At 47.5% G+C, this 16,770-nt stretch overlaps 1 protein-coding gene across 1 annotated transcript in view; it reads left to right on the forward strand.

The window, feature by feature from the left end:
* ATRN (attractin) overlaps window positions 1-16,770 on the forward strand; it is a 208,776-nt gene that overhangs the window by 141,578 nt on the left and 50,428 nt on the right. Inside the window, 1 exon segment of the mRNA XM_070949103.1 lies at window positions 15,240-15,301. Coding sequence (XP_070805204.1) covers window positions 15,240-15,301 — 62 coding nt within the window.

The following is a 16,770-nucleotide window of genomic DNA, read 5'->3' on the forward strand; positions in this document are numbered from 1 at the left end:
ATTGTAACTTTTGAGTTCCAGGTTCCCTCTTTGTAGGACCAAATGCTTTTTTTTTTTTTTTAATTTGATTTATATGCCGCCCTTCTCCGGAGACTCAGGGCGGCTTACAATGCGTTAAGCAATAGCCTTCATACTTTTTGTATATTTATACAAAGTCAGCTTATTGCCCCCACAAACTGGGTCCTCAATTTACCTACCTTAGAAAGGATGGAAGGCTGAGTCAACCTTGAGCCTTGGAGAGATTCGAACCAGCAGTAATTGCAGGCAGCTGTGTTAATAACAGGGTGCATTAAACCACTGTACTATCAAGGGTCTTGAAGTCTTGAAGTCCATGTCTCTTAAAGTTGCACCAGACCATCACAAACTAAGCGGAAGAATGGCAACGGAAGGTCAAAAACGATGGGTTTAAATGAAGCCAGGAAGGCTGAGGGGAGACGTACAAGAAAAGCGGACAGATCATCCGTTCAGGTAGTCCTCGACTTACAACCATTCGTTTAGTGACCGTTCAAAGTTACAACAGCACTGAAAAAAATGACTTACGACCATTTTCAATTTGTATGCCACCCTGAGTCTTCAGAGAGGGGCGGCATACGAATTGAATTAATCAATAATAATAAATAATAAATTTTCCACACTTACGACCGTTGCAAGCATCCCCATGGACAGGTGATCAAAATTGAGGCGCTTGGCACCGTTGCAGGGTCCCAGGGTCCCGTCACCCCCTTTTGCGACCTCCCGACAAGCAAAGTCAACGAGGAAGCCAGATTCACTGAACAACCTTATTTATTTATTTATTTATTTATTTTATTGAATTTCTATACCGCCCTACTCCCGAAGGACTCAGGGCGGTGCACAGCCATGAAATAAAACACATATATATACAAAATTTAAAATCGAATAAAATGAATTAAGTAAATTTGGCTGAATTAATACCCATAATTTAAAATACCCATATTTTAAAATCCATTAAAAAATTAGAATTTACACTTAAAAGGGAGAAGATTTAGGCGAGGCCAGCTTGATGAAATAAAAGCGTCTTCAACTCGCGGCGGAAGGTGCGCAGATCCGGAATCCTCCGTATCTCTGGGGGGAGCTCATTCCAGATCGTCGGTGCCCCCCACAGAGAAGGCTCTCCCCCTAGGGGCCGACAGCCGACATTGTTTGGCCGACGGCACCTGGAGGAGCCCCTCTCTGTGGGAGCGTACTGGTCGGTGGGAGGCTGTTGATGGTAGTAGGCGGTCCCGTAAGTAACCAGGTCCTAAGCCATGGAGCGCTTTAAAGGTGGTAACCAAAACCTTGAAGCGCACCTGGAAGACCACCGGGAGCCAGTGCTGCTCACGCAGGAGAGGTGTTACATGGGAGCTCCATGTTGCTCCCATAACCACCCGCGCGGCCGCACTCTGCGCCAGTTGGAGCCTCCGGGTGCACCTCAAGGGGAGCCCCATGTAGAGAGCATTACAATAGTCCAGGCGGGAGGTGACGAGGGCATGAGTGACTGTGCGTAACGAGTCCCGATCTAGAAAGGGACGCAACTGGCGAATCAGGCGAACCTGATGAAAAATCCTCCCGGTCACGGCCGTCAAATGCTCTTCTAAAGACAGCCGTGAGTCCAGGAGGACGCCCAAGTTACGAACCCTTTCCATGGGGGCCAATGATTCGCCCCCAATAGCCAGCGATGGCGCCAGCTGACTATATCGGGACGTCGGAAACCACAGCCACTCGGTCTTGGATGGGTTGAGCCTGAGCCCGTTTCTCCCCATCCAGATCCGTACGGCCTCCAGGCACTGGGACATCACTTCAAGGGCATCGTTGGGGTGGTCCGGGGTGGAGATGTACAGCTGGGTGTCATCAGCGTACAGATGGTACTTCACCCCGAAACCACGGATGATCTCGCCCAGCGGCTTTACATAAATGTTGAACAGAAGGGGCGAGAGAACCGATCCCTGCGGCACCCCACATATAAGGGGCCTCGGGGTCGATCTCTGCCCCCCTGCCAACACAGACTGCGACCGGTCAGAGAGAAAGGAGAACCACCGTAAAACGGTGCCTCCCACCCCCAACCCCTCCAGCCGGTGCAGCATGATACCATGGTCGATGGTATCAAAAGCCGCTGAGAGGTCTAACAGGACCAGGACAGAGGAACAACCCCTGTCCCGAGCCCTCCAGAGATCATCAACCAACGCGACCAATGCCGTTTCCATGCTGTACCCAGGCCTGAAGCCCGACTGGAACGGATCTAGATACGACGCTTCATCCAGGTACTGGGGTAGCTGTCGCGCAACCACACTCTCAACAACCTTCGCAACGAAGCAAAGGTTGGAGACTGGACGATAATTAGCCAATACTGCCGGGTCCAGGGAAGGCTTCTTGAGGAGAGGCCTTACCACCGCCTCTTGTTATCTAACCTTGTTATCTAACTTCACTCCATTGATTCGCTTAATAACTGTGGCAAGAAAGGTCGTACGATGGGGCAAAACTCACCGAACGACATAAATTTCAGGGTCATTCGTAGTCGTAAGCCGAGGACTAACTTTAAAGGCCCCATAATTATTGCAAACACGTCCAGAAATGTTTGCAGATATTGCAACGGGGACTCAGGAACGGTTTTGAAAGTTTGGGGACTCTCTTTTTTCTTATTTATTTCAGTTTTATTTCACGTACTTAAAGTTTTATTTCATTTTTCTGATTTATTTAAGCATGCGGAGAAAGAGGAACGCCGTCGATGGTTCTTTGAGGGGCTCCTGGTGGGAATCGTTCCCTGCGGTTGATTCTAGAAACCCCAGTGCACATTTTTACACACCGAGCGAACTCAGTGGAGTAAAGATGATTTAAGCGTTCGCTTTCGGGCTTAGCAGCCTTGGGAACAGGCAGTTGCTGGTCTCGTTCCTAATCAAATGTTTTCCCAGCTTTTCTGGTTGTTTTGCTTCACGCAGTGACCTAAGCGAGGAAGAGAGGCGGTTGGCATTTGACGGAGAGGGAAACGTAGTTCTTTTGAAAGGGTAAATTTGGGGATTTTTTTTTTATTTTTTTGCGCGAGGAAAAAAAAATATTCCCGGTATGAAATGTAGCTTGGATGCAGCTCCACTTCGAGTCCTCAAAAACCTCTTGGGGACGGCCAGTCCTCGACTTAACGACCGCAAATTTCCATTGCTAAGTGAGACGTTTGTTAAGTGAGTTTCGCCCCATTTTACGAGCGTTCTTGCCACCGTTGTTAAGGGAATCGCTGCAGTTGTGAAGTTAGTCACATGCCCGTTAAGTGAATCTGGCTCCCCCGGTTGACTTCGCTCGTCAGAAAGTCGCAAAAGGCGATGGCGTGACCCCCGTCGTAAATATGAGTCAATTGCCAAGTGGCTGAATTTTGATCATGTGACCTGTGGGGATGCTGCGACCGTCGTAAGGGTGAAAAATGGTCATACGTCATTTTTTTCCAGTGGCATTGTCATTTTGAAAGGTCACTAAATGAACCGTTGTAAGTCAAGGACCAACTGTTCTGACCCAGCTCCCCAAACACGACCAACTCTCTGAAGCTAACTCAATGATTCCTTTATTAGGAATGCCGGCAGTCCCGGCAAAAAGTTGCTCTCTCACCGCAGGCTAACAAGTCTGTCCGGCAGGGAGACGAATAGTTGTCTGCCACATCGATTCATCTCGGCCCCCTGCCTTTTATCCCCAGAGCCAGGGTGGGGCTTCCCTAGCAGCAGTGGCTCTTCTGTCCCAAGGACCGGCCCATAGATTTCCATTGCTCTCCTCTCCTCTTGCCTTCTGTGCATCAGGCACTGGACCCAGCTGTTCCTCCTCCTCCTCATCAGCCACCTCCAGACCTGGGGGCTGTTGACTCTCCATCTGGGGGCTGATGGATGTCTCCGTCTCTCTCTCTCTCTCTCTCTCTCTCTCTCTCTCTCTCTCTCTCTCTCTCTCTCTCTCTCTCTCTCTCTCCCTCCCTCCCTCCCTCCCTCCCCCCCCTCTCTCTCTCTCTCTCTGCCAAACCCCCTCCTCTTCCTCCTCCTCTGATTCAGCTGCTGGAGGGGCCAGCGGCCACAACAATATTGATTGATTGATTGATTGATTGATTGATTGATTGAAATTTTTATACCGCTCCCTCTCCCGAAGGACTCCGGGCGGTGAACAGCCAAAATTAAAAAACATACAATATAAACATTAAAATACTATAAAAACAAAATTAAATTTATATTGGCTTTCCCCCAATTTAAAACCCCTTACCCATAAAATTCAGCAATTAAAAGATTTTTTAACCCAGCCCGGCTTGCTGAAATAAGAAAGTCTTCAGAGCCCGGGGTAGCTCATTCCAGAGGGCGGGTGCCCCCACAGAGAAGGCTCTTCCCCGGGGGGGGGGGTCGCCAGCTGACATTGCCTGACTGACGGCACCCTGAGGAGGCCCTCTCTGTGGGAGCGTATTGGCCGGTGGGAGGTTATCGGTGGCAGAAGGTGGTCTCGTAGATATCCTGGCCTTAAGGTGAGAACCAACACCTTGAAGCGCACTCGGAAGACCACTGGAAGCCAGTGCAGCTCGCGCAGGAGAGGTGTCACGTGGGAGCGCCATGTCGCCCCCGTAAGTACCCGCGCGGCCGCATTCTGCACCAGTTGGAGCCTCCGAGTGCTCCTCAAGGGGAGCCCCGTGTAGAGAACTTTACTGTATGGAAAGTAGTGCTGTCGTGACTTCAGACGGTCATTAAACTAATGGCTGGTTGTAAGTCGAAGACTATCAGATATGGAACTCTCTCTCTCCCCCCCCCCCGAATTTCTGTCCAAGCATATTGGGGTACGAAAGGCTAAACTGCCTCAAGGAATGATAGAACCGCATCCTTCAAGCGACAGAGTTGTCAGGTCTGAGCTGATGGCTGCTAGCTCTGTTGCTAACATTTTCAATTTTCCTCTTTTTTTTTTTTTTTCCTCCCCGTTGGGATTACCGTCAGTCCTGATTACTCTCTCTTCTGAAAAATGTGACTCTTTCTTTCTTCCTTCCTTCCTTCCTTCCTTCCTTCCTTCCTTCCTTCCTTCCTTCCTTCCTTCCTTCCTTCCTTCCTTCCTTCCTTCCTTCCTTCCTTCCTTCCTTCGTCTTCTTGGCCCCAAGTGCTGATGGGAGGTTATCGTGTGGGTTTCCCTTGAAGGGTAGGATAAGAAAGTTATTGCTTGAGGGGCAGCCCTGTAGAAACGGGAGAGAGGTTAAGAAACGCGTGAGTTTTTTTTTTCTTAGTAAAATATCAAGTCACTTGCCTTTCCCTGCTGCCGACAATATTTGTACGCCCTTTTCACCCGTTAGGAAAATTCTGTTTTACACCCACACAGGCAACGCACGCACAAAAACACACATAGACAAACACACACACACACAGACGAAACAAGAAGATTCCCCGTCGGCAATAAACACCCAGACGACCCGACACCGAGATTAACACTTGACACTTGAACAACAATGAAGAAGTAAACAACAGCCCAATGAAGGTTCTACTACCAGCTCAAATGAACAATCAAACAATAAGTGGTAGACTAAACAACACTACTACGTCCACTGAAAGGGCAAGCCACTTGTATATAAACAGAGAGAAACCTCCGCTCCCTTCTAGCACTGATGATGTTCCCTAGATGGGTAATGAAACGTCTTCAAGGAAACCATCAAGCTCAAGAGAGCAGCAAGAACCCCCCCCCCCCGGGAGCCCTCCTCCTCCTCCTCCTCCTCCTCCTCCTCCTCCTCCTCCTCCTCCTCCTCCTCCTCCTCCTCCTGATGTTACCTAACTTGGGTGTCTAAATGCCTGCAAGAAATGCCTACATTTATCCCACACCGATAGTCCTCGACTTACGACCGCAATTGAGCCCAAAATTTCCATTGCTAAGCCAAGGCAGTTTTTAAGTGAGTTTTGCCCCATTTTCTTGCCACTGTTGGTAAGCGAATCACTGCAATGGTTAAATTTGGAACACGGTTGTTAAGTGAATCTGGCTTCCCCCATTGACTTTGCTTGTGACTCCCGGGACTCTGGAACCGTCGTAAATAGGAACCAGTCTCCTTCCACTGGCTTCCACAATCAACTCCTCTACTTTCCTTCCTGTTTTATGTGGGCTTTCTAGGCAAATAGCAAGCTGTTGATTTCTCCTTTTCCCATTAGACACCAGCCTCCTCTTCAGATGCCTTCCTCGGGGAGCTCCTGGCCCAGATCCGGCCTGGTTTCCAAGCTCTCCAAACCCTTCCAACTGTAAGGCCTGTGGACTTCAACTCCCAGAATTCCCCAGCCAGCCATTCCCTCCTTCCCTCCCTCCCCCTCCTTTCCCTTCCCTTCCCTTCTCCCTCCCTCCCTTCTTCCCAGCTCTGCTTCCTTCCTTCCTTCCTTTCTCCTTCTCCTTCCCTTCTCCCTCCCTCCCTCCTTCCCTCCCTCCCCTCCTTTCCCTTCCCTCCCCTTCTCCTCTCTCCCATCTCTCCTCTTTCCCTTCCTCCCTTCCTTTCCCTTCCCTTCCCCTCCCTCCCATCTCTCCTTCCTTCCTTTCCCCCTCCCTCCCCTCCTTTCCCTCCCCTCCCCTTCTCCTCCCTCCCTCCCATCTCTCCTTCCTTCCTTCCTTCCTCCCTCCCTCCCTCCCTCCCTCCCTCCCTCCTTTCCCTTCCCTTCTCCTTCCTCCCTCCCTCCCCTCCCTTCCCTTCTCCTCCCTCCCATCTCTCCTTCCTTCCTTCCTTCCTTCCTTCCTTTTCCCCTCCCCTCCTTTCCCTTCCCTTCTCCTCCGTCCCTCCCATCTCTCCTTCCTTCCTTCCTTCCTTCCTTCCTTCCTTCCTTCCTTCCTTCCTTCCTTCCTTCCTCCCTCCCTCCCTCCCTCCCTCCTTCCTTACCTACCTACTCTTTTTTCCTTCTTCTCTCCTCTATCTCCCTCCCTCCCTCCTGGCTGGGGAATTCTGGGAACTGAAGTCCACAAGTCTTAGAGTTGCCAAGGTTGGAAACTCCCTCCGTCCCTCCCTCCCCTCATTTAGACAAAGCCTCTTTCTATCCCACCCAAGAGATGAAGCATTCAGTGACTGGTTTCCTCTTTCCAGCCCTAATCCTAATTTGCAAAATGCCGGGTTGAATCCCTGCACCAGCAGCAATCAGAGAAGCCTTCGTTGGCACCGAACGTGTCAGTTTGATGTCCGATGAACGAACGGACTCTCCAAAGATCCAAACCAACTAGGTTTGTTGCTGGAAAGGAGCTTCCTTGCTTGAGCTTCACTCCTCCTGAAGCTCCAAAGTGTGTGTCGGTGCACGTGCGTTTGTGTGTGTCTGTGTGTCCCTGTGCATTTTGTTTTTCCCGTGCATTTCATCCCCTTCAGGGCATCCAGCTACTTAACGCCGATGACGAGGTTTCCCTGTTAGTTGTTGATGCTTAACTAATCCATAAAACATTTTCTTCCTTCTGATTAAAGAGGGAGGAGAGAACAAAATTCTGCTTCAAAGCCTCCACACATCTGCCTGAGGAACAGCTGGATCGCAGTCGGACCCCAGTGCCTAAGGGACCTTCCGGGCCTTTCTCAAGTTTTGTTTGATTGCCTCCCAAAATCATTTTTAAAGAGTCCCGGTTTCCTTGCTGGGCACCAAGCAGTCTCCTGCCAAAGCCCCCCGAAGGCAGGACAAGAAGCAACGGATGGAAACGGATCAAGGACAGAAGCAGCCTGGAACTGAGGACAAATTTCCGGGCGATGAGAACAATTCACCAGTGGAACAGCTTGCCACCAGAAGTTCACTGGAAGATTTTAAGAAGAGATCGGACAGCCATTTGTTTGAAAAAAGTATAGGGTCTCCTGCCTGAGCAGGGGGTTGGACTAGAAGACCTCCAAGGTCCCTTTCTGACTCTGTTATACCTCTCTGTCTCCAATTCCTTTCCTGGGTGGAGAAGGTGCCCTGGGTGAGGGGGTCTGGTGGAATAATCAATCAATCAGAATAGAGCTGGAAGGAATCTTGGAGGTCATCTAGCCCACCCCCCTGCGAGACCCTATACCATTTCAGATACGTGGCTGTCCAGTCTCTTTTTAAAAGCCTCCAGTGTTGGAGCACCCACAACTTCTGGTGGCAAGCTGTTCCACTGGTTAATTGTTCTCACTGTCAGGAAGTTTCTCCTTAGTTTCAGGTTGATTCTCTCCTTGATGAGTTTCCATCCATTCGTTCTTGTATTGCCTTGGAGAATAAATTAACCCCCCTCTTCTTCTTTGTGGCAGCCCCTCAAATACTGGATCCTCCTCTCTTGTCCTCCCCCCCCCAGCCCTTCTTTTCTCTAGACAGGCCAAACCCCAATCCTGCAACCGTTCTTCATATGCTCTAGTCTCCTGGTTTTTAATCGTCCTAATTGCTCTTCTCTGCACTTTTTCCAAAGTCTCAGCATCTGTTTGGTAATGTGGTGACCAAATCTCGATGCTGTATTCCTGGTGTGGCCTTACTAAGGCTTTATAAAGCGGTACTAACACTTCACGTGATTTTGATTCTGTACCTCTTCTTTATACAACCAAGGTGTCAGGTTTCGAGGTCGTCTCAAATAAATTGCATTTCAAACAAAGTCTTTGATGAAAAACTCCCGTTTATTAAGCACGGCATTCTAACTCCGACTCCATCGTAGCCAACACTGACTTCCAGACCCAAAACCCTCCCCTTTCCGTTCCCCACTCCCCTGCGCTCATTGGCCATCTTCCAAGTCATTCTACCCCTAATCTACTGCTCCAGCTCAAAGGAATTTCCCCCCTCCCATCCCATCTCCTAGGGGATATTATCTCCAGGGAAAATAAGTAGGTGAAAAGTCAAACGTCCCTTTCCAGACGCCTCCGCTTCTCCTTCCTATGTCAGCACTAGAGTAAATGCAGCTTGAAGTGCTGACACAAGGATCGTATTGGCTTTTTTGGCGGCTGCCGCACACGGCTGGCTCGTGTTTAAGTGATTGTCCATTAGGACTCCAAGGTCCCTCTCGCAGTGACTGTTTTTGAGCCAGGTTTCGCCTAATCCGCGTTTGTGCCTTTGGGTTTTTTTTTCCTTCCCAGGTGTAAAATCTTGCTTTTCTCCACGTTCAAATTCATTTTGTTGGCTGAGATCCATCGTTCAAGTCTCTCAGGATCCTTTTGGATCCTGAGCTTGCCTTTTGGGGCGTTGGCTATTACAAAAGGCTATCAAATGCCTTTTGGGACGTTTGATTTTGTTCCCTATACATCAAGTCATAGAATCTGAGGGATGGAAGGGACCTTGGAGATCTCATCCAATCCTCTGCCCAGGAGAGGAGCGTTCTCCAAATCAATAACTTTAGTAAAGGATCCCCCACGATTCCTGTTTCCATTTTTTGAATCTCTCCCTCCCTCCCTTCTTTTATCCTTCCTTCCTTCCTTCCTCCCTCCCTTCTTTTATCCTCCCTTCCTCCCTCCCTCCCTCCCTTCTTTTATCCTTCCTTCCTTCTTTTATCCTTCCTTCCTTCTTTTATCCTTCCTTCCTCCCTCCCTTCTTTTATCCTCCCTTCCTCCCTCCCTTCTTTTATCCTTCCTTCCTTCTTTTATCCTTCCTTCCTTCCTTCCTTCCTCCCTCCCTTCTTTTATCCTCCCTTCCTCCCTCCCTTCTTTTATCCTTCCTTCCTCCCTCCCTCCCTCCCTTCTTTTATCCTTCCTTCCTTCTTTTATCCTTCCTTCCTTCCTCCCTTCTTTTATCCTTCCTCCCTCCCTCCCTTCTTTTATCCTTCCTTCCTCCTTTCCTTCTTTTATCCTTCCTTCCTTTTTTATCCTTCCTTCCTCCCTCCCTTCCTCCCTCCCTCCCTTCTTTTATCCTTCCTTCCTCCCTCTCCCTTCTTTTATCCTTCCTCCCTCCCTCCCTTCTTTTATCCTCCCTCTCTTCTTTTATCCTTCCTTCCTTCCTTCCTTCCTTCCTTCCTTCCTTCCTTCCTTCCTTCCTTCCTTCCTTCCTTCCTTCCTTCCTTCTTCCCTTCTTTTATCCTTCCTTCCTTCTTTTATCCTTCCTTCCTTCCTTTTATCCCTCCCTCCCTCCCTCCCTTCTTTTATCCATCCATCCATCCATCTTCCCTACCTACCTACCTACCTACCTCTTTTTACACCTTTATGGGGTTTGCTGGAAGGCGCTCTGTTTTGATAGGCAGCTGTCATCAGGCTAGCCTCTCTGCTTGAGAGACAAGGACTGATTTAAATAGAGAAATTGCCCCTCCGCCTTGTTCCCAATTAGCATTCCTAGGCGGTTCCCAAGACGCCGGCTCCCTCTTTGATGCCGGAACACGGTGTGGTGTTCTGATGTTCTGGTACCGAAGGATGCTAATGCCTCACAACTGCAGGGAGAGTTTTATGAATCACCCCCCCCCCCCATCGCATTTCTGTGCAGGGCGAATATGAAATTCCTTTTGTTGTTCTTCCCCAATGTGTCAAAGCACGATAAGCATTTTTATTGATAAGAGCTGTTCAACAGACGCCGAAACCTTGATTTGATGCCCGACATTGAGAACATGCATTTTTCAGTTGCAAAATCTTTTCACCAAGGAAGCCTGGACTTTTTTTTTTTTTTTTTTGAAAAATAAAATTAAACTTCAACTTTGAGCTCAAGAGAGATCTTTCTCTCCTCCTCTTCCTCCTCCTCCTCTTTCTCCTCCCCTCCTCTTCCTCCCCCTCCTCTTCCTCCTCCTCCTCCTCCTCCACCACCTCCTCTTCTTCCTTTTTCTCTTCCTCCCCTCCTCTTTCTCCTCCCCTCCTCTTCCTCCTCCTCCCCTTCTTCCTCCTCCTCTTCCTCTTCCTCCTCCTCTTCCCCTCCTCTTTCTCCTCTTCCTCCTTCTCCTCTTTCTCCTCCTCCTCTTCTTCCTCCTCCTCTTCTTCCTCCCCTTCCTCTTTCTCCTCTTCCTCCATCTCTTCCTCCTTTTCCTCCTCCTCTTCTTCCTCCTTCACCTCCTCCTCCCCTTCCTCCTCTTCCACCTTCCCCTCTTCCTCCTCCTCCTCCTCCTCCTCCTCCTCCTCCTCCTCCTCCTCCTCCTCCTCCTCCTCCTCCTCCTCCTCCTCCTTTTTATTATTATATCACTACACTGCACTGTCCAAAGCAGACATGAATAGCTGGATAATTTGGGGACATGGCTCTGAAGATATTAAGAACATTGTTTTTCCAATAGAAAGACAAGCACTTAGAATTCTGGCCGCAGCGGCATCATATTACTTTCTGAAGCCTGTTTGACTTGAATGCTAAAATTCGGGAAACAGAAGAAAGTAGGAAGATCGTATACAAGGCAGGCAGTCTGTATTTCTCTGTTTTATCCATCTGGAAAGTCTGCGTTTCCAACCTTGTCAGTTTTTGTGCACTTTTGCAGGGCATGTTAATTTATTTCCACACCTTCCAATTTTCCAAAATAGGAACCAGAAAATCCTGGAAGCCTTTTCTGTATTGCCAGCGACAAAAACGCACCGGCTTTGCTCTCTTAATTTGATGAAATGGAATACACAACGTGTGCCAGGCTAATAACTCGCACAGCCAGCCTCTCCGCTCTGTGGTTGGTGGGGCAGCTTATTGCTTCTCTTCCTGTAAATTGACATCAAAATCTATTTACACAAGTCTGTTGCAGGAGGGACCAGCCCCGAGTTCCTCTTTGTGGTCTTTGTCCTCTTGTGCTAACAGAAGTTTTAACCTGGGCCTAATTCCTTCCACCCGGCTTCTGTCCGGGGAGTTCAGGCAAGTGGGATGTCTCCCAAAGGAGAGAGGGGGAGAGGGAGGGAGGGAGAGGTTAAAGAATGAGTTCTTGGGATGGAAGAATGGATGAAGAGATGGATGGTTGGATGGCTAAATCGATGGAAGGAAAAATGGATTGATGAAGAGAGAGATATATGGATGAATGAGGAGAGAGAGAGAGAGACAGATAGATATAAATGGATGGATGAATGGAGAGATGGATGGATGAAGAGAGAAAGAAGAGATGTGGATGAATGAATGAGAGAGATGACAGAGATAGATAGGGATAGATGGATAGGTGGATGGATGAAGAGAGAGAGATGTGGATGAATGGATGAATGAATGAGGAAAGAGATGATGGAGATAAATAGATAGGGATGGATGGATGCATGGATGGATGGGTGGAGAGATGGATAGTTGGGTGGATGGATGGATGGATAGATAGATAGATACATACATACATACATACATACATACATACATACATACAAAGGTAGGTAGCTAGGTAGGTAGGTATGGATGGGAGAGTAGATAGGTAGGTAGATACATACATACATACATACAAAGGTAGGTAGGGATGGATGGATGGGAGAGTAGGTAGGTAGGTAGACAGATACATACATACAAAGATAGGTAGGGATGGATGGATGGATGGATGGATGGGAGAGTAGGTAGGTAAGTAGATGGATACATACATACATACATACATAGGTATGGATGGATGGGAGAGTAGGTAGGTAAGTAGATGGATACATACATACATACATACAAAGGTAGGTAGCTAGGTAGGTAGGTATGGATGGGAGAGTAGATAGGTAGGTAGATAGATACATACATACATACATACAAAGATAGGTAGGTAGGGATGGATGGATGGATGGATGGATGGATGGGTGGGTGGGTGGAGAGATGGATAGTTGGGTGGATGGATGGATGGATAGATAGATACATACATACATACATACATACATACATACATACAAAGGTAGGTAGCTAGCTAGGTAGGTATGGATGGGAGAGTAGATAGGTAGGTAGATAGATACATACATACATACAAAGATAGGTAGGGATGGATGGATGGATGGATGGATGGGAGAGTAGGTAGGTAAGTAGATGGATACATACATACATAGGTAGATAGGTATGGATGGATGGGAGAGTAGATAGGTAGGTAGTTAGGTAGGTAGGTAGGTAGGTAGGTACATACATACATACATACATACATACGGATGGGTGGGAGAGTAGGTAGGTAGGTAGATAGATACATACATACATACATACAAAGATAGGTAGGTAGGTAGGGATGGATGGGTGGGTGGATGGGTGGGTGGATTATTTGATGGATGAATGAATGAATGGCTGGATAGATGTAAAGATGAAGGAAGGGATAGATAGACAATGGAGGTAGATGATAGACAGACAGAGAGAAAGGTGATAGTTGGATAGGTAGACCAGTTGGGAGAGAGATGACTAGAGGGTATATGGTGTGTATGAAAAATGACATCAGTTGGAAACGTGAGAAGGTTGAAGATCTTCATTTTGTTGGAAACGTCTCAAGGGAGCTTGGAAACTCCACTTCGGCCTCCCTCAAACAGGCAGCTGGGCATTCCTCTTGGTTCCCCAGTTGGCTCAGTTACCCACCTAGTAGATCACAAAGGAGGGTCACACCCTGCCCTCCTCTTGCAGGAGATGGCAAAAGCCTGCAAGAAAGGAACACAGACTCCATCATCCACGGCACTCTGGCTGTCTTCTGATGCCAAGATGGCTGGTGGCCCATTCCTAGGGACTGCGCGATCCTATCTTTGATCCCAGCTGGCCTCGCTGTTAGTGCCACTTTTTTAAAAATTGTACATTTACAGCCGAATTATACATTTATATATATACATACACAATGACACACACACACACATATTTTACTTGGATGGGCTGTTTTTTTCCTCTTGTTTTTGCCACGAGATCCAACTGTTGCCGCACAATCTAAAAGTGTTTTAAATAAATAAAGCCATCGTCCAGTGGTGAAATCTGAACCAGTTTACTACTGGTTCGCTGGTTGCACAGTGCGCACCATGTACCAAATGCGAGGTGCGCGCACGCAGTGCACGTCAAAAGGAGGCATGCGGTAAGTAGAACAGAGCGTGAGGGGGGGGTGATCAGCTGTGGTGCGCAATCTCTTTTTTTTTTTACTTTTAAAAGCAATGCTTTTAAAAGTAAAAAAAAAAATGCCTCTGACGATTGCGCTGCTCAGCTGGGATCGTCAGAGGCTTTTTATTTACCTTTTAAAAGCATTTTTTCTACAACCTCTTCGGCCGAAGAGGTTGCAGAAAAAAATGCTTTTAAAAGCCTCTGACGATCCCAGCTGAGTTGCCTGATCGTCAGAGGCTTTTTTTTTTTCCTTTTAAAAGCATTTTTTTAAAAGGGATTTTTGCTACCGGTTCTCCGAACCACCCGCCGCCATCACTACCGGATTGGGCGATCCGGTCCGAATCGGGAGCATTTCCCCCCTGTCGTAGTCCTTCACGGAGAGCCGAATCTTCCCAAGGCAACAAGATTGGCAGCAGAAAAAGCCTTCTTTTTTTTTTAATTCCCAAGGACCTTTTAATCCTCTTTTATTTCTGCTGCTGTCCTTAAGGTTTTTATCTCCATGACATGTTTACGTTTTCCTTTCATCCCTCTTTTTGGTTTGCACTTCTCTTAAACAACGGTTGTCTTCAATTGATTGTATTTGTGTGTGTGTGAGAGAGACTGTGTGTGTTTAAAATAATGACCTGCGTGGATTTTATTTATGTTTTTAGCTGTGTTGGGGGGATTAATCGGTCCTGACAATAGAGGAATAAAATGTTGAATAGTGACTTTAGAACCGTATGAAGTCAACAGCTATTGCTGCAAGTCAGCTATTGCGCAACGGGAAATAATGGAGATACACGTGAAGATTGCAGGTAGGCCTCGACTTACGACAGTTCATTTAGTGACCGTTTGACGTTACAGCGACACCGAATAAAGAAGCTTGTGATCGTTTTTTCATATTTACGACCGTTAAATGAATCTGGCTTCCCCATTGACTTCGTTTGTCACAAGGTCCCAAAAGGGGATCACTGCGACCGTCATAAATACGAGTCAGGCTGCCAAGCGTCTGAATTTTGATCACGTGACCACGGGGAGGCTGGCAACGGTCGTCAATGTGAAAAACGGTCCTTTTTCCAGTGCCGTTGTAACTTTGAAACGTCACTAAATGAACGGTTGTAAGTCGAGGACTACTGTATTAGGCACGTTTGCCAGTGTAATTATGTCTAAAAAGAATCAGGATGCGGAGGAAGTTTATTCATTGAATATTTATTTAATTTAATTTAATTAGGGGCCAGATTTTCAGAACGTTGGGTTTAAGAGCGTATATTCATTTATTTCCGCACGTGCTGCTATTCTGTGACAATTTGGGGAAAATACATTTTTGGTTTATGTCTTCTAAGCTTGTTTGGGACTTTAATGCAAACCGTTGATTATTAAAATCTCTGAGCAAAGATTTAAGGCTAGGCATCAGGCAGAGTTATAATTGCAATCGCAATAGTTAATTTTGTTTTTCTTTTTTTACAGATTGCATTTTCACAGCACAGTAACTTTATGGATCTGGTGCAGTTCTTCGTCACGTTTTTCAGGTACGGTAGCTCTGCACCCAATTATTATATTCTTAATATATCAGGGGCGGGTAATTAATTTTCCTGAGGGCCCACGTGAAAAATTGGGAGCGGCTCTGAAGTTGCATTGGCGTGCACAGACGCACATTGGTAAATCGAAAAATATATATATATATACAGGTCGAGGACTACCTGTAAAAGAAAGGGTGGACGGGGACAGTCAAAGGAACGGATGTGGCCCATATCCATACCGTAAAATGCCCAGCTCTGTATTTTATGATGATACATAAAATCCATAAATCCACCTTGTTTCGAAGAACATCATCACATGGGTTCTTTTCTGGGAAAATAAAAATACAAATAAAAAATAGAGGGTTGCACCAAGGTCACCTGTAAAGCCATCACTTTCACGGATTAAAGAATATCAAGAGTTGGAAGGGGCCTTGGAGGTCTTCTAGTCCAGCCCCCTGCTCAGGCAGGAAACCCTCTATCATTTCAGACAAATAGCTGTCCAATCTCTACTTAAAAACCTCCAGTGATGGAGCACCCACAACTTCTGGTGGCAAGTTGTTCCACTGGTTAAATGTTCTTCCTGTTAGGAAATTTCTCCTTAGTTCCAGGTTGTTTCTCTCCTTGGTTAGTTTCCATCTGTTGTTTCTTAGTCTTTGTCTTCGGGTGGTTTAGACTCGCAGGGCAGTGATGAAATTCAATTTTTTTTTACTACCGGTTCTGTGGGCATGGCTTGGTGGGCGTGGCAGGGAAAGGATACTGCAAAATCTCCATTCCCACCCCACTCCAGGGGAAGGATACTGCAAAATCTCCATTCCCACCCCACTCTAGGGGGAAGGATACTACAAAATCTCCATTCCCACCCCACTCTAGGGGGAAGATACTGCAAAATCTCCATTCCCATCCCAATCCAGGGGGAAGGATATTGCAAAATCTCCATTCCCACCCCACTCCAGGGGAAGGATACTGCAAAATCTCCATTCCCACCCCACTCCAGAGGAAGAATACTGCAAAATCTCCATTCCCACCCCACTCTAGGGGAAGGATACTGCAAAATCTCCATTCCCACCCCACTCTAGGGGAAGGATACTGCAAAATCTCCATTCCCACCCCACTCTAGGGGAAGGATACTACAAAATCTCCATTCCCACCCCACTCTAGGGGGAAGATACTGCAAAATCTCCATTCCCACCCCACTCTAGGGGAAGGATACTGCAAAACCTCCATTCCCACCCCACTCCAGAGGAAGAATACTGCAAAATCTCCATTCCCACCCCACTCCAGAGGAAGGATACTGCAAAATCTCCATTCCTACCCCACTCCAGGGGAAGGATACTGCAAAATCTCCATTCCCACCCCACTCTAAGGGAAGAATACTGCAAAATCTCCATTCCCACCCCACTCTAGGGGAAGGATACTGCAAAATCTCCATTCCCACCCCACTCCAGGGGAAGGATACTGCAAAATCTCCATTCCCACCC

The sequence above is a fragment of the Pituophis catenifer genome, unplaced genomic scaffold (genome assembly GCF_029215685.1).
Source record: "Pituophis catenifer annectens isolate HBS135680 unplaced genomic scaffold, rPitCat1.0.hap2 SCAF_8, whole genome shotgun sequence".
Taxonomy (NCBI): Eukaryota; Metazoa; Chordata; class Lepidosauria; order Squamata; family Colubridae; genus Pituophis; species Pituophis catenifer.